Source organism: Tachypleus tridentatus, chromosome 4 (genome assembly GCF_004210375.1).
Source record: "Tachypleus tridentatus isolate NWPU-2018 chromosome 4, ASM421037v1, whole genome shotgun sequence".
NCBI lineage: Eukaryota > Metazoa > Arthropoda > Merostomata > Xiphosura > Limulidae > Tachypleus > Tachypleus tridentatus.
In genome coordinates this window covers 43,157,407-43,183,542 of record NC_134828.1, presented here as the reverse complement: position 1 = coordinate 43,183,542, position 26,136 = coordinate 43,157,407, and the positions used below count along the sequence as shown (strand labels likewise).

General features: G+C 33.7%; 1 protein-coding gene across 1 annotated transcript in view; it reads right to left on the bottom strand.

The window, feature by feature from the left end:
• The window catches only part of LOC143248110 (uncharacterized), a 31,331-nt gene extending 13,259 nt beyond the window's left edge, over positions 1-18,072 (bottom strand). Inside the window, exons 1-3 of the mRNA XM_076496543.1 lie at positions 17,977-18,072; positions 17,529-17,697; positions 8,864-9,035 (exon numbers count right to left, since the gene is read on the bottom strand). Of these exons, the coding sequence (XP_076352658.1) occupies positions 8,864-9,035; positions 17,529-17,697; positions 17,977-18,005 (370 nt within the window). The 5' untranslated portion in view covers positions 18,006-18,072. The remainder of the gene's footprint in view (positions 1-8,863; positions 9,036-17,528; positions 17,698-17,976) is intronic.
• Positions 18,073-26,136: the final 8,064 nt, after the last annotated feature.

Here is a 26,136-nt window from a genome sequence, read left to right as displayed (position 1 = left end):
GCCATTTAGCAAATACTATATACAGTGGTCTCACTGATCATTAAGGATATTTTTCCCAACAAATTCCACTCTAGTGACAATCAACCTATGCTGATTTTCTAATAAAACCAGTACAAAAGAGTCTAGCTAAAATAATATTGTTATTCTTAACAAAGATGACTATTGTTGAAGTTAACCAGCAACTTGAAGACACTAGTTTTAACAAGAAACTTACAGAAGATGCTAAAACCATCAGTGATAAACTTAAAAAACTTCTCCAACATAAGAAAGTTAAGAAAGCTTTCTAGCATCTGAAAATATACAAACCTAATAATTCCAGCCAACATGTAAATTCTAACACATGTGGTTATTAAAAAGCTGTTTGCTTCTCTTGAATCTATTGCATAAAAAAAAGTATTCTTTGTACTCTCACTTTTTACCTAAAGGACACAACTCACTTTCTTAAGAACACAGAGGAAATCAATACCAATGGGCATTTCTTCCCTTTGCATTAATATTCTACAACATGAAGGACTTAATTCTGAAAACTTTCTATTTCTAACCTATCAGAATCTTAAACAGCACCTAATTAACTTTGAATTCACTAATGAACATTATCTTCATGTTAACAGTACTGGAATGGATAAAAAACTTGCTCCTTATTGCACTAACATACTTATAGGTCATACTGAAAGCCAGCTTTAAAAATAAAACCTGTAGAACTTCATACATGGAAATGTTACACAAGTGACATCTTTCATTTGGATAGCTGGCCCTGAACAACTTAATTTTTTTTTTTATTCATGTCAATACATTTTACAGAATAATCAAGTTTACCCTCAATTATTCCCCTACTCAAATCAACATTCTTTCTATCACTGTCTTTTTGAAAGACAGATTATCAGACAATGACTTCTAGAGAAAACCTAATAATAGACAATTGTATCTTCACTACAAAAATGCCACCTCACTCATTCTAAATGGAATATTAGGCATGTGTATATGTTTTCTCATAGCAAAGCTACATCAGTCTACCTGCTGTGTCCACTGACAGGAATGGAACCCCTGATTTTATCATTGTAAATCTGAAGACTAACCACTGTTTCATCAGTGTACAAATGGAATATTACCTATAATCAAGCTCTACAAAAAGAAAATTTGATCAGATGAAACAAATTACAAAACACACTCCAAGGTTCTGAAACAAATCATATTAGAAAGAGCATATAAAGATACAGAAATTAACAGACATATTTACCTTTTCACAATGGGCTCAGGACAACATACACAAGTTCATCTACACATTTGCACAGATTAAGCATTGGCACTATAACTCAGCCACAGCATGTGCATCTTCACAAAATCTGGTAGACTTTTAATAAAGATTACAAATAGTTTGTCTGTTTGTTTTGAATTTTGCACAAAGCTACTCAAGGGCGATCTGCACTAGTTGTCCCTAATTTAGCAGTGTAAGACTAGAAGCAAGGCCACCACTGCCAACTCTTGGGCCACTCTTTTACCAACGAATAGTGAGATTGACCATCACATTATAATGCCCTCATGGATGAAAGAATGAGTATGTTTAGTGTGATAGGGATTCAAACCCGTGACTGTAGGATTACGAGTTGAATGCTTTACTACCTGGCCATGCTGGGCCTCAAGTAGTTTGTATACATGAAATCAAATTTTTTAATGAAATATTTTTACTAAAGATTTGTTTGTGAAAACAATCTATTTTGTTACTATTCTGAGTGCAAAGTGATTTCATGTTATGATTGAAAAAACTATTCTTCATCCCTAATATCTCAAATATTATTTGTGTAATCTCTAAAACTTCCTAAAAACATTTCAAATGTTCCTTTTCAGCAAGACTATATTTTATTTACTATACTCTAACTGTGTGGGATCTGCCACTTAACCAACCTCATAACAAACATAAAAGATTAGGAAATAAATAAAAATTACACTTTTTTGTGCTACAGTAACTATCTACAGGGTGTTCAGAAAGTCAATGTGCAGTTTTGTAATCATATGTTATAACAGCATTCATTCAGTCTATTTTAAGCCAGCAACTGATAGATGTGTTTAGAAACAAAATAAGAAGGATCCAGGCCTGTATTGATGCCAACGGGGGTCACTTTCAACATTGTTTATAATTGTCATTCATATTTACTTCCTGTATTCTATATTGAAACATGTCTGTTAATAAATATATAAGTGCATAGTGACTTTCCGAACACCCAGTATTATAACATGAAAATACAAATGTAGTCTAAGTAGCTTAAATCTCATAACACTATGACTTTTAGTCTTCCCTGTGTTTTAGTGAACTAGTATTTTGTAAAGTAGTCATATTTCGATTAGTGTGTGTGTGTGTGTGTACAGATTATTACTATTTAGGAATAAATTATTAAACTCATTTTTCTTAAAATATAGCAACAAACAATTAATTTTTCTCACTACGTTATTTGTTGCTAAGCCTTTTAAAACTTTGCAGATGAAGGATATTGAACAAAATTTTTTTTAGGTTTTATACATATAATTGCAAAACAAAAAAATCATAACTACACTGATATCATAGAATTCCACTATAATGTACTAAGCTTAGTAACTAAAATTTATTTAGTTTAAAAACATGAAATTTTGAGCAGACTAAAGACTGTATCCTTGAAAACTTGGATTGAAATAGTGTGGTAACTTTTCAAAGATTAAAATGGCTGAGAAAACTACTATAGGGACATTGTAAGCTGTTGACTGGTCATTTACATCACATACTGTAGTAAGGGCATAAGGAATCATTTCAAAAAAGGGAAAGAGTTGAGCGAGGCCACTATGTTTAATTCAATACATAAGCCATATTTCAGCAAAATAAAAATATACGAGGTTCTTATTTTATGTTCTAGCTTGTCAATATTAGTAATTTGAGTTCCTACTTTGTATAAAATTATAGACTTAGTATTTTGACATCACAAAATCTAATTTTAAACAGCGCTGTATTCAACATAATACGGCTCACTAAAATATTTATATTTAATTGTATTATTTAAATATTTATTTTTAAATTAAGAAATTAACTCATATATAGTATAAAAGTTTGAATTACAATCTACAATTTTATTACAAACTTATTGATGTAAATTCATAAAATAGCAGTTCAATAAAATTTTGAATGCAAGTCAAAGAATACGATGACATGGCCTTTGAAATCCTGACCTGTTGCAAAAGGGTTAAAAAAAAACATCACTAAACAGTGTAACAGTGGAGTTTCAAACTTGGGAATATTTCTTTCATTCTGAAACACTATATACTACTACTACTACTAAATAATCACCTTAACAAATATTTCCTAAAATTTCCACCGTCTCCTTCCTGAATAGTAGAATTCTTAAAGATATCTTTATCCATGCAAGAGAGAATTACATCACAACAAAGAAAGTTTGTCATCCATGTAATAATCCACTGTCTAATCTGCAAGTTTATAAAAACCACCAGCTCTTTTTCTGACAAATATGATGATATATGCTATAAAATATCTAAGGAAATGACCTGAACAGCATAAAATACCATTAATCTCAAATAGTGCAAAAAATGCAATCACCAGTAAGTAGGACAGGTCCAAATGACTCTTAGAAAGAATTTCAATAGCCTCAAATCTTCTAATAATACTGGAAAAAGACATCCCTATAAATAACCAAACACTTTAACCAACCTGGTCATCCTATTACTGATGTAAATCTTAACAATACTGAATTGAATTTCAAACCTAAAGCCAATACAGAAATAAGAAAAGCTCACTAGGTTACAACTTTTAATACTTTTCAACCTTTGGAATCAATCTACATTCTGGAGTATGTGATTTATGATTCATTAGTTTGTTCTTCATCACATTTTTTTTTTTATATATGTAGTATAAACACACTATTTTTACTCCTAATATTTCTAGTAGTGATTATTTATTTATGATGATTCTCCATATTTTTTTAATTATACCTGTTTTTACACTTTTTTTAACCAGTCTTCACATCTCATTTTTATTTCACCTTGTCAGTACTTGGTGTAATTTATTTTGATCATATTTCCTTTTTAAAATAACACATCTCTAACTATGTATTGCACCAGAAATAAGAAACATTTAAAACAATACACTGATGGCTACTCAAAACACTTCTGAATTTCCATGGTGGCCCACATGACATTACTCAAACTTCACTTTATCTCACACTTTGCTTTAAACAATCATTCCCAGGTTGCCCCTGAAGAAGAAAGATACACCTTTCTAAAGTGTTCCAGTTATAGGGTATCATATTTTTTGTGTTAAATTTAGTTCTTTAATCTACATGTTCTTCTGTCATCATGACTGTGTACAGTTGGCTTACTGGTCATTCAGCATACACTGTATACTGTGGTCTCACTGGTTATTCAGCCTGTACTGTATAAAGTGGCCTCAATGATCACTCAGATCTTTACTGTACTCAGTATTTTCTCATAATTTTGTTTCACTTGTGACTTTAAAGTGAACTACAGTGCTCCAACTTGTTCAATGAAATACAATGCATTTACAGCAATACTATCAACCAACATTCAGTGAATCCCTACGAGTTATACTTCACCCTGAAAGTTAAAAATAAATATATGCTTATTTTGAATGAAAATAAAACTAGGTCCAACCCAATTTAAATAAGGAAATTTGATACATATATAGCAACAGTAAAATAATAAAGTGGGTAGGAATATGATAGGTATACTGACGTTATATCCTATGCCAATAATGACATTCAATATAGAAACATGTCACAAAACCAACTCTTCTGCCACATACTGATGAAATTAGAGCTGATTCCAGCCTGACGGATAACAATACCTTTTTCTGTGATCAGTGATGATGAGAAAACCCACTTGTAGAGAAAAATATATATGTAAAAACGGCTGGTTTGGGTTGAAAAAAATTTTTTTACGTAGAGGAGCAAACAATGTTTCAACCTTCTTCAGTCATCATTTTCTCAACTCAAACCAGCCATTTTTACACATAATATCTTCTCCCACCATCATATATGGTTGACATATCTTGAAAGAAAAGGGAGATTAACAAATGTACATGTATGCATTATCATTAGACTTTAATATGAAGAATTATGTATAGGATGCTTTCAAATAACTCTTTAAAAGAGTAATCAACATTAAATCAAGCCTCTGTCAAAATTCTGATCTTAACTTTATCAAATTAGGCTCAGTACTTTTGACATTCCTCGTAACTACAATATAATCATGAAACTGTACATACTATAGCTTTAAATACACTAACAAATTCTTCAAAAATGTAATATATATATATATATATTTGGTAAATATTACAAGTCTGTTGTACAAAAACAATTTTTGAATAAAGTATTTTTACTAAAGATCTACCCGTAAATTTGCAAAGCCTTTACTGAATATCAATTTTTTTCTAGTAAAACATTACACTATACTTTCTCTACCCCAGCATTAACTCTCAGTACTGGGTCAGTCCACAAAACCAACCTCATAACCATTTTGTGCTTGTTATAATTTTCATTCTATTACTTTTAAGTTAGTAAGCATATGTTCATGAAATTTGGCAAATTATCAGTAAACATTACAAGGCTTTCATATGCATTTTTTTTATGTCTTAAGGTTTAGCAAACAATATTTTTATTATATCTTTTTTTTATTTTTGCATGTTGTCTATCCGACATGAAACATAATTTTGATTTTAAGATTAAAAATACTTTTGTGCATCAGAAAATTTTCAAATTTCACATGTGAAATCCTAATAATGTCCAGACAGTTTTATCAAACATTTCTTAAGAAAAAAAACTTTGTATTTCATGTTATTTTCACTAACAATTCTCTGTATGGATTCAGTTGATTTGACTAATCTTGTAACTCCCACATACATTTACGAACTTAATACAAGGTATGCCTTTCTTATTCAAAATGACTACAGATTATAAAATGAAAACAAATGCTTAGGTTCATTAGCTTAAATCTAATAACATTATACATTTTTATATATTTGTTAATTTTGTTATAATGACTTTTCAGCCATACCTGGCTAACAACACACAGAAGTTACAATGATGTGGTGCACATGCACTCATGTTACTGTACCCTATATAAAACTGACCTTTAGTTTTTACAAAGTGACTTATCTTGGCTGTTATTTAATAGACTAATATTTGGTAAAATACAGTCACATTTCAATTATTATATAAACTGTATATGTAAATAGATTATTGCTAATTACAAACAGGTTCTTCAACTAATTTTTCTTAAGACATGGAACACTAAATAAAGAGATAAAGCACATAATTATCTACAAATACACACTTGGTTTTTTCAACCACATTAACTCTATACATCCCAACATTAAATATATCTGTGAACAGGAAAAAGCTAACCAAATAGCATTTCTCAACGCCAAGATCACAAGAACTGATACACAATTCAAAACAGAAATCTACAGAAAAATCACTTATACATTCATTCCCCAGGACTTAGCACATGTAACAAAACAAAAACTCAACATATTAAAAAACCAAATAAACACAACCACAAAACTATGCTCACCCAATACAATTAATGATAAAATCAGTAAAATAAAACAACACTTCATCAACATCAACAAAGTTTCTTCAAAAACCATTGAAAAAATTATATGCATACATACATACATACATATATATACACACACACACACACACACACACACACCTGGATCAACAACAAACTACAAAACTTTACACTGCTGCATACCATATTCTCCCAATATCAGCAAAAAAGTAACCAACATTTGGAAAAACATATAACAAAACAACATTCCAGTAAACACCAAATTTATTCAAAAACCAGCTACAAAAATAAAGTTCATACTATGTAAAAACTACACTGACAAACACAACACTAACATTATTTATAAAATACAATGCAACAACTGCCACAACTTCTATACTGGAAAAACAAACAAAAAAATGGAAATCAGATTCAAAGAACAACTACAAAAAAAACCAAAAAACACCTTCACATGTTTTTGAACACTGCAAGTCAAATAAACACAATGAGTATAAACAAATTCAAAATCAAAGAAGCCCTACTTATACAACAACTCAAGCCAAAAATAAATCAATATAAAGGAACACCTTTATACTTATACTAATTAATAACCTAACATCTAAGTGCAATGCCCCCTACAATTCCGTACCCATTTATACTCTTGTCCCTAAGACGTGCCCAGCAATGGTCAGTTGCAAACTCTCTCTTTGTTAACCTGAAGATGACCTAGGAAGGTCGAAAAACTGTTCTCTGTTTTATTAGTAAAAGTGTTAATAACCATACCTGCCATTCTGAGATACATTTTTCCTACAAGTGGATTTCTTGTCATCAAGAATTATCTCCTCTAGTTATGACCTTTGTATTCATTGCTGCTTGTCTTAGCTTGCTAAGCCTTATGAAATTTTGCACATTGAGGAAGAGAAATGAAATTTCAAAAAAAGATTTTTACATATACGTATAAATAACCAAAAAAACATAAATTACTTCATTGATACCATATAATCTTATTATGATTTATCAAATTTAATAACTAATCTGTATTTGAATCTTAGAAAATATGAAATCACAAAGAATCTAAAAGGCTTAACAGCTCGAATACATGTTTTGAAAGAAAGAGAGGATGCTGCTATATTTAAAAACGGCTGAGAAAAATCACTAAGAGGACATTCTGAGCTTTTGATTGGTTATTCACGTTATATATAACAGACCATTTACAAAAATAGGAAGAGGTGAACAGTGGGACCACTGTGTTTAATTCATTAAATATAGTGATAGATCAGCAAACAGAAAAAATAAAAGGTATTTAACTTTACATTCCAGCCTGTCAATATTTGTAATTCAAGTTTCTAACTTGTACAAAAGTACAGGTATTATAAATTTGACATAACAAACATTTAATTTGCACCAGTGATGCATTCAACATACCACATGACACACAAAAAGAGTTGTTTAGGAATGTTTTATATTTATTTTTAACTTAATAAATTGAATAATGTATAATATGGAAATTTAAATTATAACCTACAGTTTGATGCCAAACTTAAGGAGATAAATTCATAAAACAGTAGTTCAATAAAATTTTGAATACAAGTCAACAAATGTGATGATGTGGCCTTTGACCCATAAAGTGTCAGGGATTAACTGTAAAGAAATCAGCATTGTGGGGTAAAATAAAAAAAACTGAAAAATATAAGTCCAGATAACCTTCTTTTATTCTTTCCAGAACAGCTGCATGCCATACAGGAAATAACATTATTTGCTATTATAGCCAAAGCTAAGAGACTTTTCACATTGGAGTTCACTTTTATTGCTATACAGCTGTACTAAAACAAATCATTTAATTTCTTTAAAGACCTAGAACTTTACAACACTTAACTTCCTTAAAAACTAGTACTTCACAATAATTTGACTTCTTTATTTAACAAAATTTAACAAAACACAACCTTGTATTGTCTCACATGATCAGATTATCCTCTATAAAACCTTAAGTTAGATAGAAACTTTTTTGTATAAACTTACCCTGGTTGGATCTTATCTTTACCAGTTTCTGGTTTTAAAAAAGTGCTCTTTTATATATATATATATTTAGTTACTCAAATCTTCCTTTCTTTTGGTGAAAACTACCTTTGAAAATAAATTAATGAACCTCCAGAAAATGAAACAAAGTCCTCCAGAAATTTATATATAGAAGCCTCAACAATGATATACTAGTAAGTGTTAATCTAATAAGTTCAAAATTAAGAACAAGAACAAATATGAACTGCATGAAAAGATTTATCAAAATTGTTTTCAATTCAACTGTTGTGAAACTTACTATTCTGGTCCAAAACTTCAAGAGCCTTGAGCATGGCTACTGCAAATGCATGAGCATCATCCTTGCTGCTGAAGTTGAGGCCATACACTTGACGGTTATCTCTCCACTGATGAAAAGTTGGAGTTGCCTGGTTATATTTTAAGCCTTTTAGAATAGCACAATTGATTACAACCTGAAAAATAAATTAGCAGAAAATTTTAACAAAAGATGTTAACAGACTATATATTTATTAAATAAAAATTAATTATACTAAAGAGGTTACTGGCATAGTCTGAAATTTCAAATACATCTAGACATAGGCACAAATACAAATAAGTTCTTTCTATTACTAATTTATTTTAGTAAGCAATTATTACAAGTATTTATTCATGTTTCTAATTTTGATTTTTTTTAGAATGTTTCCTCCATTTTCAATAAACTGTTTTTTCTGAGTGTCTAAACATTAATAACCCTACTGAGGAACACTTACTTTAAAACTTATTTGACTTGTATTAATAACAAAGGTCATAGAGTTGTTATTGTACTTACTTATCACCAACCAGGAGAATTTATTTAACTAACAGTTCCAAGTAAATATTTGTTTAATAAACAACAAACTCAGTAAAGTATGACCAAATTCTAATCAAGTTGAGTGTTGCTTACCTTTGTCTAGTTCAGGTCTTGCTCTGTATATGGGTATCTTCTTAAGTTTGACACAAAATCAGAAACAAGTATCTGTAGAAATATAACAGTACTGTTTCTCTCTCACTGTATGTCCATATAACCACTTCACCAAAATTGGCAGAGCAGTTCATTAATTCCATACGGGGAGTACATACAATTTTTCAGTTTTGCATTTTGTTGTTTTTATAACCATTTTTGCTAAATGGGTCTTCATCAGACTTTGTTATGGAGGTTCACTGGGTCCATGGGGAGATGCAAAGAAATTTCCACTTTTTCATAGCATTTTGATGCATATTTTTGCATTTCTTACAATTACATATGAGGGTAGCAGCTCTTAATGTCTTAATATAAAATTCATTACTCATGAACTTATATATCTTCCATCCAGATAGTTTATTTCTCTTTCTTCCATAGAACTCATACAAGAATTATTTTAAATGCTTACTAAACTGTTCACTCAGAAGTTTATATGAAAGGTCCCATACAGTCAGACATCTCTGAACAATGGCAGAATATTAAAAATCACAAATTAAAACTGGTCATTGAAGAGAAAGTTTTAATTTGGGATTTTTAGTACATAATATTTTTTTTTAATCTATATATTTCATTTAGTTTGACTTTCATTTCACCTGTACCAGTATACTAATTGGGTGGAATGAAATAATTGTTAAAGCATTTAACCCTATTACAAAGGGTATAGATCAAAGGCCATGTCATCAAGTTTGTTGACTTGTATTCACAATTTTATTGAAGTTGGTTAGTTGATTGATTTGGTGTTTTATGACACAAAGCAGCTAGGCTATCTGTGCCAAGCATCTGGTAAAAAGTTAAAATTAAAGGAAATTTAGTAAAATTCATAAAAGAAAATTAAGGTAAAACAAAATAAAGTTTAATAAAAACATAAATTCATAAAACCAATGTTTACAGCTAGTCCACAACATTAAGAGAAAAACTACAGTAATAAAGTTGTAAAGGACTTTCTGCAGCATACCTGTAATTATCATAACTTGCCAGAAAGACTAACAGGCAAGTAAAAAAACCAGTATCAGTCACCTGAAGTTGGCCTTTCCAGTCTGGTTCCAAGTTACTTGATGTTATGGCCATTTTCAAAAAGTAAAGTAACAAAAGTTTTAAAAGACTTGTAGCAAAATTTTAATAATAACTCTCCAGGATGACTAACGGGTAGTTCAAACAGCAGCGTTAGTCACCTGAAGTTGGCCTTTCCAGTCCTGGTTAAGAGTATTTTGATGTTATGGCCATTTTCTAATTTCAAATTGAACTAGATGGACTGTGATTCTAATTAAAATGGTGCCGTCATTGAGAGTCATAACAACGGCAAAAAAGTAAAATGTGGCTTATTATGATCTGAGTGTTACACACACTACACACTGGTGCATCAGTTCCAGATAAAAGAAAACAATGAGTTAAAAAACTGTGACCAATGCGTAGTCTAGTCAGAACAATTTCCTCCTTCTGATCCTTGCGGAAGCAAGACGGCCAAAGTCCAGTATAGAGTTTTATTTGGAAAAGCTTGTTTTCACGTTGCTCACTCCAAGTCGACTGCCAGCTGGCACAGAGCCGAGGATTGAATACAGAAACATAGTCCATGTATGGCACAGGCATAGTGGTGACAGTGCCAGAACAGACGGGCTTAGCTGCCGTGTCGGTGATCTCATTCCCGCAAATACCAATGTGGCGCGGTATCCAGAAAAACTGGATAGAAGTATATGTTAAACAGAAATGGGCCAGTCAGTTTTGAATATTGGTGAGAACAAGGTGTGAACTAACTTAAAGAGATTCCAGGGCCAGTAGAGAACTAAGCAAGTCAGTATAAATAGTGCAGTTTGAGTACTGCTTAGCTTCTATGTGATCTAGGGCAAGAGAAATAGCATACAGTTCAGAAGTGAACACAGAAGCTGTAGAGGGGATTCTGCACACAATCACCAAACCACAAAAAACTATGGCAGAGCCAACACAGTCACCCGATTTCTCACCATCTGTATAAATAGGAATGGAAGGATGGTTCGAAAGATATTCAGCAAATAACAGACAGTGCTTCCAATTGTAGAGTGTCTGCTTTTCTCAGATGACTTAAAGACAGGTCAAATTTGAGGATGGTAAGAAGCCATAGTGGGATGGGCTGACCAGTGGATACAGCAATGTTATCCAAGGACAGACCCAATTTATCCAACTGTGCCTGTATACAAAGGCCAAAAGGAGCAATGGCAGATCATCTGTTCTGAAAAAGTATGGCCCACCAAGGAAGGAAAACACAACCTCAAGTGGGACACTTTGGTAAGAAACGAAGTTTCAAAGCATACAGTAAAGACAGTTGCAAAAAGGTGGAGGTGCAAAGAAGGTTCAAAAAACTATGTATAAGCTCTGAACTGGGGAAGTGTGGAAAGCCCCAGTGCAGAGCCAAAGTTCTTGATGATGAATGGGGTCCAGCATCTTTAAAGCTGAGGTTTTGGCAGAACCATAAACCAGTGGTCCATAGTTGAGTTTCGATCGAATAAGAGCATGACATATCTTTAGCATAGAACAGGGGTTCCCAACCTTTTGGCACTCGCGACTTGAAAATGTAATTGATGAAGTAAAATTAATGTTATCCCAAGCTACTTCTAACAAGGCTACGCGACTCCCCTGCCAAGGCTTCGCGACCCCCTGGGGTCTCACAACCTACCAGTTGGGAACCCCTGGCATAGAACATCGATCCTCTCCCCATGTGGTGGAGGAGAGGACACAGAGGATGTTCAGTGCTCTTCTACATTTGACCCATAGCTGCTTGATGCATGGCATAAAGGTCAGCTTACAGTAAAGAATACGGCCCAAGAACTTTGTCTCAGGGACCACAGGAAGCATAACTTCACCAATATGGCATTCAGGATCAGGATAAATACCCCATTGGCGGCAAAAGTGCATGCAAATGGTTTTAGAGAGAGAGAGAAGGTAAAGCCGTTTGCTGTTAGCCACTCCAGTAAACAACTGAGGGCAGTCTGTAGCTTCCACTTAATACACCTCATGTTCGACAACTGAGATGAGATGTGAAAGTTGTTGACATTAGAGACCATAAGAGGGAGTTGTTCAGTGATGGCATTTATCTTTATACTGAAAAGTGTGACACTCAAAACACAACCCTGAGGGACTCCAAGTTTCTGTAGAAAAGAATGCAAAAGTGTCAAACCCACATGAACTTGGAATCTCCTGTCTATTAAAACATTTTTAATAAAAATGGGCAAATGGCCACATAACCCATATATATATGGCTGTCTCACAAAATGCCATATTTATGTTGTATCCTAAGCCTTCTCAATGTCAAAGAATACTGATACAAGATGTTGTCATTTGAGAAAGGCTTCTCTGATTAACGTTTCAAGTTGAATCAGGTGGTTCACAGTGGAGCATTGTCATCGGAACCCACACTGGTGGGCAATAGGAGGTTCCATTGTATCAAGGTGGCCATTTTTATTTATGTGTTGGCAAATTGGGTGGAGAACCCATCTGTTTACAACCACGTCTTTTTTCTTTACTGTTTTTATTCAAGAGAGGTTTATCGACCTCCATGGATTCTACCCTGGGTGGATTGAGGAGGTCTTTGCTGTTTCCAAAGAGAATTCCAATGACTTAGGACGTGAACAAATGATCATTTTGCATCTTAAAGTAGGAGAAGAAGATGTATCCGAGGTAGTGCCTGTACCCAGAACCAAAGGAAGTGGATCTTGGGAATTGCTGGGATGTATGTAAGGGACAGAGATGGGTGTTGAAGTTGATTGATTAACTTTTTTAACCATAGAGGTCAAAAGACTTTTCATTTGGTTTGAGAACAATTCTTTTGGAGGCACATAGAGATCCACCTACACTCCCACTGTAGTAGTGGAACAAAGTGCAGCAGCATACATCCGAAATAAAATGGCAGACAGCAGCTTTTGAGCCTAAGGATAAGTAATGTTATGAATCGTTTTCAAATCCTGCACCTCTTTTTCTTCCAACCATTTAGGGTAAGAACAAAAGTAGGACAGATGAGAGCCATTGCAGCTGATGCAATGAGGGTCCGTTTCATAGGCATCATGGTCCTTGCCACTGAAACGAGCACACGTCAAGGAACCATAACAAGATGTTTTTGAGTAACCTAACTGCTGACACTGAAAACATCTGAGAGGGTTTGGAATGCATGGCTGTACCCTGCAATTAAGATAACCTGCCTTGATGGTGGCAGGTGGATGTGGTGATGTAAATGTTTGAATGAGGACACTGGTGGCATCGTAATTCCATCTTTACGAGTAGAGATACGCTTCACTGCACAAATTCCCTGGGTGGAGAAATCAACAAGAATCTCTGGCTCAGTGATGTTCTTCAAATTGTTCTCAACAATAACTCCTTGTGATGAATTCAAAGTAGCATGAGGTGTAACCTCAATAGGTATATCCCCAATTGCCTTTGAATGCAAGAGGAGTTCACTGTGTTGAGATGTGGATGTTTTCACCAATATGTCACCAGAGCAAATTCTTTCCTGAATTTGGAGAGCCAGCAAGTCCCTCTATTCCCTTCTGAATGAAAAAGGGAGACATCTGCCTTAAAGGTTTGTCTGAAAGAGAATGCAGTATAAGAAAATGAGGTACAACAGGTGTTATAGATGTTGAAGATTGCTGCTCAGAATCTTCAAGATGTGGTCATTTAACTATGGACTGTTTCTTCACTATTAAAGTTTTTATGTGGAGCATCCATAATATAAAAGGAATATTTCAGTGCCCAGTGACCCCACCCACCATAGAGCCCTATGAGGAGATGCACTACAATGCCAAACAAGGACACTGCAGCAATGCCAGGGTTTTGTGAGCACTATACCCAAATACCAGCATCAGATACAATGTCGACAATACCTGTTGAGAACATGCAACACTGGTACTTGGTTGACCCTAGCCCAAGTGTACCAGCCAACTGACCCAAGGGGGCCACCCTAAGGTTGCCTGTCTGCAGGAATCCAAGGCCAAAGTGGTGTGACAGGATTGAACCCCTCAACCACCAGGATCCTCTCTTTCCCTTCATGGATCACCATGCATGGCAAACACATGGGTGGATGTTTAGATTCCAGAGAAGGTAAACTGAAAGAACAGAACCTTCCCTGGGAGATCCCCTCACCACATACAGGAATCCACACTAAGGGGTTTTATTGAAGTACTACTTTATGAATTTATGTCAAAACGTTTGGTATCAAGTTGTAGATAATAAATGAAGTTTTAATATTACACATTATTTAATCTTGCGATTTAAGAACACATCTAGTTTTGTGAGTCAACTGGTATATTGAATGTAGCACCAGTTAAAATTAGACGTTTGTGATGTCAAAATACTAAATCTGTAGTTTTGTATAAATTAAGAACTCAACTTACTAATATTGACAAGCTAGAATATAAAATAAGAACCTAACATATTTTCATTTTATGATACATGGTTTATGTACTGAATCAAACACAGTGGCACCACTCACCCCTTTCCATTCTTGAAAACTCTCCCTTATATAAACTTACTTCAAATTACGACATGCAACTAACTAATCAACATCTTAGAATGTTCCTCTACCGGTTTTCTCAGCCATTTTAATCTACTAGAAAGCCATTACGTTCTTTCAAACCAATATATTAAAGCGTTAAGTTCTGTCTTTAGTCTGCTCGAAATTTCAAATTTTTTTAAAAACCTAAATGCAGCTTAGTTACTAAGCTTGATAAATTATAGTGGAATTTTATGGCATCAGTATAATAATTTGATTTCTTGGTTATTTCAAATGTATATATAAAATCTGAAAAAAATATTTTCTTTTACATCCTCCACATGCAAAATGTTAAGACTTAGCAACCTAAGTAAAGCAGCAACTGAGTACAAAGATCATTCCTAGAGGAGATAACAGTTTGCTTCACTTCTTTCCTTTACTTACTGTTCTACATTTTATGCAAAACAAGTTTAATAACTTATTTTCAAATAGTAATAATCTATATACATATATAATAGTTGAAATGTGACTGTATATTACAAAATATTAGTTTACTAAAATACAGCCAACACAGGGTCACTTTGTAAAGATTAAAGCTCAGTCTTGTATTATTATATATTGTATGTAACATTAGTGCACATGCAACTCAACAATGCAAGTTCTGTATTGTTAGCCAAGCATGACTGGGAGGTCAATATACTAGAAATAATAAATATAATTTTATGTATTCATACATATTTGAAACTTAAGCTATTTATACTAAACACTTGACTTTCGTGTTATAATACGTAGTCACTGTAGAATGAAAAAAGCACAATTTATATTTACTTCCTAATTAGCTTTATGATGGTTATGAGGTTGGTCAAATTGACAGACCCCACATAGTTAAGGAAGAGAAAATAACAGACAAAATACAAATTCTTACTGAAAACATACATCCTATATCTTTCGTCCAACAACTCAAAAAGTATTGTTGACAATATGCTGATAAATATGTGTACAAAAAAATTACAAGCTTTACTAGAAGTCTACCAAATTTTGTGAAAATACAAATACTACATCAAAAGTTATTGTATGAATATTTAATGTGTGTAAAAACTTATATTATGCTGTGCTTGTCACAAAAAGGTTGATATCACCAACAATCAGAATAAATCGAGGAAGTAAATATAAACAAACTCCTATTATCTGACCAACTGTGAACTACTAAAACAAGTTTTGATTAATATTTTTTCCCTACAACTGAGATTAAGGGTAGGGTTTGAAAAGGTGGAAAAATAATCAGCAAACTTTAAGTATCTTTTCCTGATGCTTATACTGGTGAGACTAAGAGGGTGGCAAATGAATTAATTAGTTCTGGTAACTATGTCTTTCTGGGACAGATTTGAAAGTGGGATTTGAGGAACTGGTAAATTAATCAACTACATTTAAGTACTTATATTGATACTGATAATGGGAACTGAGGAAAGGAACTATATTACTATGGCAAAACAACCCTATGTGCATAGACATGGGTCAAAGTCTACATACCCCAACATTTTAAACAGTATTATTCAACTTCACAGTACAAATTGGATGTCAACATTATCAACTGTTCATGTTACCTTACATTGCTGATCCTGCAAAAGATGGTATTAGGGTAGATAAAATACCAAATGTAGTACACAGCATGCTTTAAAAAAATTGTACAAAGAAAAGTATTTTTTCTTCAAATAAACATCATCTTGCACTCAAGTCTAAGACTGACATTTCACAAAAAGTATCTTTAGAGGAAAAATTTTGTGACCACATCTGATTTTCTGTGTTCAACAGACCTATACTGTATACTAAAAGCTTGCCATATTTCATGAAGACAGAATATGTAAATTCAAAATCACAGTTAACATTACTTATCCAATAGAGGGTTGGATCCACTGGTTCAGCCCAACTAGTGAACACTGAAATAATAAATGAGGTTTTTATAACTATATCTTCTCAAGACTGTGACAAAGGGTGAAAATTTGAATAGGTGGAAAACTAAGTAATCAGATTCTGACAACTGCACTTTCCTACAACTGAGATTGAAAGTGAGGTTTCAGGAGGTAACAAAATAATTAACAACATTGTGGTAAATATTTCTTCTTAAAATGGGGACTGAGGTCTAAGGAAGTGGCAAATTAATCAACAACAGTTTGGTAAGTATCTTTTTTGTAAGGCTGAGACTGAGAAGGTACAGTTTGAATTTGACAGCCGGTGAGTTCAGTGTCAGACGTTTTGGTTTTGTTGAACAGTTTGGAAGAGTCAAAATTACTTTTTTTAAATTTATTTTCTAAATGGGGATAACTTGCCACTTCAAACCATAATTTTTTTTTCACCTGGCAGAGTGCAAAAACACCAAAGCTGGTTCCCTTCTAACAGCACATTGACCCAAGTTGAGTAGAGACTCTCCATACTCCCTCTGTCGTGCTTTTTTATATCTGTCTATTCTGAAAATAAATTATATCTCTGGTTCAATCAATACACAAGAACACTTACTTCACGATCCTGTATCTTTCGTCCAACAACTCGAAAAGTATTGTTGACAATATGCTGATAAATATGGACTTTAGAAAGTCCGCTGGATGACCCACTTGGAAGCCACCGTCGATTAAGATCATCATAAACCATTACAGAAGCTCTTGCTGAAGCTATTGACTGCTCCGTGCTATATGAAACAATAAGGAAAAAACTAAGAAAGAAGATTTTTTCACTTTTTTTCCATAAACTCATACAATAATTATTTTAAATGTTTACTAAACTGTTTCCTCAGAAGTTTATATGACTGATCCAGTCTTCTTTAAAATATAAATGAATTATTATAATTCAACATGTTTGTGCTGAAAGCAAATATTTCTTCTAAAGAAATACACACCTAAAACTGCATCTACAAGAACAGGACAATAAATTAGTAGCATTTAATATTTTTTTAATTAAAAAAACTTACACGGTTGCAGGAATAAATACACTATTCATGTTATAGCAGGAATCATCCAGCTGGGATTGTTAGGCCATGACACGCCTAATGCTCCCTAAAACGAACGTTATAGCACCTGACTCATACCTTGTCACGTGACCAGCGGATGCACGTGCCTGGAACTTCGTTTCGAATATTAACTATTTATTGAGCTTTTGGTTAATTTTTAGTTACTGTTTCTCTACACCCATTTTGGTAACAATTTTTCTCAGTAAAATTTCCATTTATGGTAATATCTATACCTTAAGTTTCTTAACGCTAAATAAAAGTACACGATAAAAAAAATAATTTATACCAAAAGCTCACAAAATGTTACATATTATTCTTACCAATATGTCAGAATATGTACGTGAGGTTGCTTAGAAATTTCGCACAGACGTCCCTAAATTTTACTTAAGATTAAAAGGAAAGCATACAGTCAATAACACCCACCATCAACTGTTGGGCTACTCTTCTCTGACTGAATATTGAAACTTAACCTCCACTATTACAAGTAACCACGATCATAAAACGCAAAGGGAATTTTGCAGCAACGGAATGCGAATAGAAAACCATCAGATTCACAGTATGGGTGCTCTAACAGCTAGGCTAAGGTAGGTCCTGGATCCAAGAGATTTTTTTAAGTAAATGGAAAATGTCAAAACAAAACGGAGTTTTGAAGAAAAAAAATAGACGAGAAGTATACAATTAACTAAACAGCCTCCGTTTGTGTTTTGTTTTGAATTTCGCGTAAAATTACACGAGAGCTATCTGCGCTAGCCGTCCCTAATTTTGCAGCGTAAGACTAGAGGGAAGGTAACTAGTCATCACCACCCGACGCCAACTATTGAGCTACTCTTTTACCAACGAATAGTGGATTGACCGTCACATTATAACGCCATCATGGCTGAAAGGTCGAGCATGTTTGGTGTCACGGGGATTTTAACCCGCGACCCTCGGATTACGACTCGAGTGTCTTAACCACCTGGCCTACAGGGCCCTGGAAGATAGGCCTCACTCTTTCTGGTATGATTTAAATTTGCCTAGAAAGGTAGTCTAACTCAAGTTGATTCAACAGTAATTTATGCACAAACAAGAATATGTTGTGTTGATATTCGTAACTGCGCGGTTCAGCTGTCTCTCCTATGTCTACGTTAAAATCCGTCCACACACTTATAATGAGCAAAATATTAAATTTCAAGTTTATCTACTAAAAATTACACACACATACTTATATCAATGGGAACATTTCATTCTCTATTAGATGATACGTGACTGTGTACATAAAAGTTTCGCTGTTTTTGTTTTATTTTTTTCAGATGATCAATTTCCTGCGCATGGAGCAGCAATCGACACCTCTAACACGTGAAACTTCCGTTAACACTAAACGTATGGCGTTTGTAGCACAGGCAGCAAATAACATACGGAACTTGCAGTTCCAAAATGTGACAAACTAGAAAGAGGCGTCCATTTTTATAGTGAACTATGTTATCTCCACGCAACAGAAAATCAGGAAGGATTATACACTATTAAATTAGTCAGGCTATGTCAGTCAGGAACTCTGTTAAGTTCAAAGTTGCACAATTAGTTATTTGTGTTGTGGAATCGAACCTTTTAACTTCCACATTACGACACCTGGGGTTCACCTGTGAACTGCAAGAGGGGCTCGTCAGTTAGAAAGTAATCACATGGGTGTTTGTGAAACAATGTTTCAGGGATGCAAAGTCGTTTAAACTCTACGACAACCATCTGGGTCCATTAGACTCAAAGTTCAGCGACGTGAAGCTGTTATGAAAACATTACATCCTGTAGAGGCTGGAAATTGTGACTAGTGAAGCGTTACGTACCTTAAGTGTACTTGAATTTCAATATATATATATATATATATATATATATAAAAGTAGCACCTGTTACCATATGGATTCCAAAAAACACCAAAGCTTATAGAAATAAAGTAGACTTTATAATAAATTTTCAACTACATATTTGTGTTCTATATCGATCTGCACTGTTTATAAGTTACATATTTATGTTACCTACACATGTAATATACAGAGTATTCGAAAAGTCAATGTATTTATTAACAGACAAAACTGCACAGTGACTTTCCGAACACCCTGTATTTATACATGTTGTAACGCAACATTATGACTTCTTATGTCATCTTTTCGGAGGAAAAAAAAATGGAATCATCACCACCCACCGCCAACTTTTGGACTATTCTTTTTACCAACGAATAGTGAGATTTACCGTCACGTTGTAAAACTCCCACGGCTAAAAGGGCGAGCATGTTTGGTGTGTTGTGGATTCGAACCCGCGACCCTCTTATTATGAGTCAAGCGCCCTAATCAGAAAGGAAGAACACCAGCATCAATTATTTTTGGATTCAAAACTAACTCAACGATTTCACTATATCGTCCTAAAAAGGTAGTATTGTAACTCTTCTTGATACAATACACTCTGAACCAGCAATGGACAACAAGACAGAAAAAATAAACAGAAGCCATTTCGTTTTATAGCACCACCAAAGGGAGGTATGGGCAAACTTGACAAATAGCGCTATACTACATTTCGAAAAGAATGACCCGAAGATGGCCCACGGTTATCTTCTTCAGCAGGGGTGGGCAACTTATTTTTCATAGTGGCCACACTATTAAAAAAAAAGATGTTAGTTTAATCAAAATAATTGCATTTCAATTAACCTTCAATGTGAAAATTGATGGGGATTTTCATCAACAAGTTTCGCGAAATTTGACTTAATATCTATGCTCAATGAGCATCTTAGATCTGTCACTAAGTTTAAATAAGCCGAGATCTGTATCTAGACTTGAGAAAATCTAGCATAGAAAATGTTGACTCACACACCCATGTGGATCCAAAAATGGAAAATAATTTTGAAATTCCCATCTTTACGTTTGGAAGACTCATATATCAGAATAGTGAGCCACATCTCTCTGATAGAACATTTTTGATTACCTTTTGTGTTCTACACTTTACATCTCGTTTTCAAATCCACACTTATCCAAAGACAAAATAGATGTAATTTTCTTAATGAAATTTCCTCAGTCAAATTGAAATGGATAATGCAAAGATTCAAATATCGATTTCAAATTTTTAAATTCGGAGAAACGTGATTCAAATTTTTTAGATAGATTGTTGATCCAGTTTACATGGAGATCATCTTTAGCATCAGAGAAATCATAGTCATTATTTTCTGGAAAACTATTCACCTTTGCAAAATGGGTCAAATCATTCTTTTGTAATTGTTCCGTAAGGAGGGTTAACTTTAACAGAAATTCGTGAATACACTCTGATTGTTCGCTTATTATTTTACCTCTTCCCTGAAGCTTCGTATTCAAATTATTCAAGCCAGGCATCATGTCGCACAGAAAGTGTAAATCACACTGCCATGACAAAATTTCAATTTCAGGGAAATTTTCAATCTTACTTTTTTTCAACAAGATACTTTTCATTTGAGGAAATAAGGAAATAAATCGTTCCAAGACACCTTCTCTACTTAACCATATTATATTTGCAAAAAGGTACAGTCACTGCTTTTCTGTCGATGGATGAGAGAGCTTCCACTTCTAATATAATTCAAAATTTTTATAACAATTTGCATCAAAATTTTCATCACTTTTAGACATCTGAGCACATAAATTTTCCTGATGCAAAATGCTATAGAAATATGGCAGCGTAGACTTCACATTATTTTCAATTAAATGCTGCTTCAAAAGCGACACAAATCCTAATTTCACTTCAGTCATGGCGAGAGCACCGTCTGTTGTGACAAAAAGTTTTGTTTTTTTAAATCCAGGTTAAATTTTTCAAAGATCCTTTTCCACATGTTCGATCTCGTAATCCTCAAAGGCCAAGCATTTCTTCCCTCACTTGAAGATTTGAATTTGCATGTCGAACCCAAAATATCAACTGTGCAGTGTCATTAACATCTGTTGACTCATCTAGTGCTAAAGAAAAATATAAAGTCTTTTAGTTGTTCAAGCAACTGATTTTCTATGTCTTTCGCTAACTCCAGCATCCTGCGGACATTTGTTCTTCGACTTACTTGCAAGTTTTTAATTTTTGAAGAATATCATCTTTTTTTTTATCATAATTTTTCAAATGAGTTTCAATGACCACAATCAATACTTCTTTCACTAGTTCAGCATCAGAAAATGATTTCATTTTTTAAGCTAGGATGCAAGCTACTTTATAGCTAGCTAACGTAACTAGTTCTATCGATGATAAAAATCTTTTTAGGCCTCCCTTCTGTTCATGAAGTTGTGCTTTCAGACGACTAATTTCATTCATACGATTTTTGCTATCAACTGGAAATTTTACATCAAATTCGTTGTGAAAATTGTTAAAGTGTTACTTAAGGTTGTATACTTTATTAATCCTAAAAAAAACAAAAACAACTTTGTTACACAAAAGACACACTGGCTTAGTATTTGCTTCAATCACTGCAAATTTCAACTCCCAACTTTCATTAAATTCTCGTTTTTCCAGTTTTGCGTCATTCTCTTTGACAGTAATGCCAGAATCAATTAGATTGTCTTTATTTTCTGAGTGTTCACCATCACCTGGATTCTTTCGTTTTCGAATTATCCATATTATGGGATTAAAAACAAAATATATTTAAACACTTGAAAGTTGCATAATAAAAAAATGTTTGCAAGCGCATGCAACACAATGTACACTCGATAACAAACATCTAAACCACACTGACGTTACAAAATGGGCGGAGTCTGTGGCAGTGATGAAGCGCGCGATACTAGCGATGACGTGAAGCAGTGCAGTTGCTGATTGCCAAATTTGTGATAAAAAAAATAAATGACGGAAAAAGTTGATTCCTAAACTCGAGCTGGCCACAATTGTGATATCCACCCCCACAGTATAACTAATGTTTGCGCAGTAAATGCATTTATAATATGGCGAAAGTTGAACCCTCAATATCTTCAGGAAAAATACGCAAATACTAACATTTTTTCATTCAACTACAATCCAGATAAACCCATCTTACTTGCAGAAGCTGAAGAAGAAATAGCCAGGAAAGAAAATCGATGCACAATTTGTGGATACACAAAATATTGCATAATACGAACAGTATACACAAGGTGTGTGACCAATGTTAATAATGAACATTTACGAGTAGTACGCAGACAATGCAAATGTACTTCATAAAAATTACTATACACTGTTTTCACATATTGCGCTTTTTAAAAAAAAATAAAATCTGTCTTTTTTCTTTGTGTATATGGTGCTCTTGGGACTAATATATTTGCTTTTACCCTGTAAGAACAGTAGCACTGAATAGATTCACTTTGTGACGTCAGCCTTCAAAGATTCATTTTTAAACAAGTTTGATCGTTCGTAAATTAAGGCCCTTCTATTTCGACATACGGAGCGTCATGTGTAAAGTTATCCACGAATATCAGAATTCAAAACCGAACCATTCTGGTCAACAACCGTAAAACATGACCAAGTATTGTAAATTTCATTATGTACGTGTGTTAAGGAGCATATGAATGAAAAGTTTTGTTTCCTTCTTAACTCCTTGTAAGACAAGAAAAGTTCATAATTTTCACTTGAAAGTTTCTTGAAGAACCAATCTCACGACGTAACACTATAGACCTATATAAACAAAACCTTAACATTTTGAATATTCTTTTTTAAATAAGTAATACAAAGGATACCCATGAAAGAAGCAAAAACTGTATATAAAGCAATGTTAGGTAAAGCTCCCCTCCCTTCTGTCTTTTATTATTAAATCTGTAATGACTTTCAAAACATATCCTGCTTTGTGAAAAGTATCATTGACTCGTTTAACTAATTAAATACTTCTACCTATAAATTCGAGGTCAAAATTCTATAAAAGTGAAATGTGCTCAGTTTCAGGGCGTTTATTATTCCCTTCCCGGACAAAAAGTTTAAATCAAAATAGTCTATGTACATTTTCCACTTATCATACCAAAAAGTATGGTCCTCGAATCAGCATATTCTGGAGAATGGATGTTAACACACACACATACATAACGAATCGTCTACATAGTAAGGTAGGTAAAGTGAAAATGTTGATTTTAAAAAGGTGTTGCCGGTCCATTAAGTGAAAAGTTGGGTTTTATAAAGATGTTGCCAATCCATGGAATGAAAAGGCTAGAAAGGATTGGTTTATTATACATCATTCTCTCCTGACAATATATTACATATGCTGTTGACAAAACTCGCTTATAAAAAATAAAAGTAAATAAACCCTACCATTACTGGTACATAAAACAAACGTGGTTCCCAAAGAAGCACAATAACGCCACATTAAAATATTGCTGTGTGTGGTCATTAAATGAAATAACTAAGACAAAATAAAAAATATACTTTGGTCACGTAGCAACTCTTTTGGCATTAACAAAAAAACACTCATGATGGTTTTGCAACTTAATTATTTCAATATTGAAATATACACTCCAAAATTCTAGAATTAAATGCTGCAAACTGTTTCTCTGGGAGTGGCCTAGAAGTTATCGTGTTTGTACTGCGAATCCGAGGGTTCGTAATTCTTAGCTCCCTCACGCTCTGCATTTTGGAATTGCAGCTACTCTGTAAAACTGATGGTCTCATCCCAATATTATATGAAATAGAAGTAGCGCAAAAGCTGGTTAGTTGCTTTCCCTCTAATCTGTCAGTTCATATGTAAAATCATAAATAATCAAATTCCAGAACCAGTTAAACAGCAAATTCTCTCAAAGTCGCCATTTTTTAACCCTACTTGTGATACACTATGATCGTGAACAAGTTTTGCATATTTGAAACTACAATTTTTTTCGCACAATAGTTTGTTTGTTCGTTTGCTGTTAAGCGCACAATTTACTGTGCTGTGCCCATCATGGTAACGAAACATCGTTCACAAGCCTTTATATATCTCGTTGGGTCACTGGGCGGCTCACAGAAAACAGAATTTGTTCTCTTGTTCAGGCGCAAAATCACATTCGGTTATCTGCTGTGTCTATCGTACAGAAATGAACCACGGACTTTTGCGTTGTAAGTCTGTAAACATTAGTAACCCACTGTGGGACCGGCTGTTGAGAATGGTCATCACTACGCTGTAGATGATTAAAAGTACTCTTCAGGATACTAAATAATTCAATACTTTATAAAATAGTCATCGCTACACAATTTCTTAAATTGAAATAATGAAACATTTTGCAGTTAAAGCTTAGACTTATGTATTATATTCATTCGAAATAGTCTATTTTCGGACATTCGCGCAAAACTAATCAAGAACTATCTGAACTAGCCACCTACAATTTCAACCTGACAAAGAATGGAAAGCAGTTAAACGACAGCACACACGGCCAACTCTTGTCAGAGTGAATTGTGGGATTTGTCCGTCATCCTTATAACGCATCAACACAAGTGCACGGCGTTTTCATTTATTTCTTTGCGGTAACGGGAAGGGAATTATGGAATCCAGATCCATTAGTAAGGCTCGTTACAACTGAATTTTGAACAGCTCTATTCGTAATAGAAAATACGTGTTGCTTACAGTAAAAACGTCTACGTTCAAATTATTCAAATTTTAGAAAAACAATAGAAAATAATACAGGACGAAACTGGAATGTTTATATATAAAATTTACTATTTTAGTTGAAATTAATAAGGTAATCTGCTGCACATCGAACAGCTTACCCGTACTGGTTAATGTTATACATGTTATTATGTATAATAACTAACCAACCAGGTTGTGTTTCAACGAGAATCTGTGAGGTGGGGGATTTACACTATCCGCCTTACCCACATAGTTCTTCTTCTTAACTAAGAGATTAAGAGAAAGGTTTTTCTGGTTGTCATTTTGTGGGGTTAATCATCACATGTTTTGTAAGACTCTTGCCAGAGATAAAAATAATTAGTTCGTTTGTAGTTAAGTGTAAAACTAACCAAAGGCTATGTGTGACCTGCACAGAACGGGTATTGAAATCTGGTTTTTTTGCGTTGCAAGTCCGCAGACACACTGCTGTGTCACTGTGGAACGATAAAAATAATAAATATTCCTACTTTGGACTATTTTCTGAGAGTCGCCCTTTTAGCCATGGGGCGTTATGTGATGGTCAATCCTACTATTCGTTGGTAAAAGAGTAATCCAAGAGGTGGCAGTGG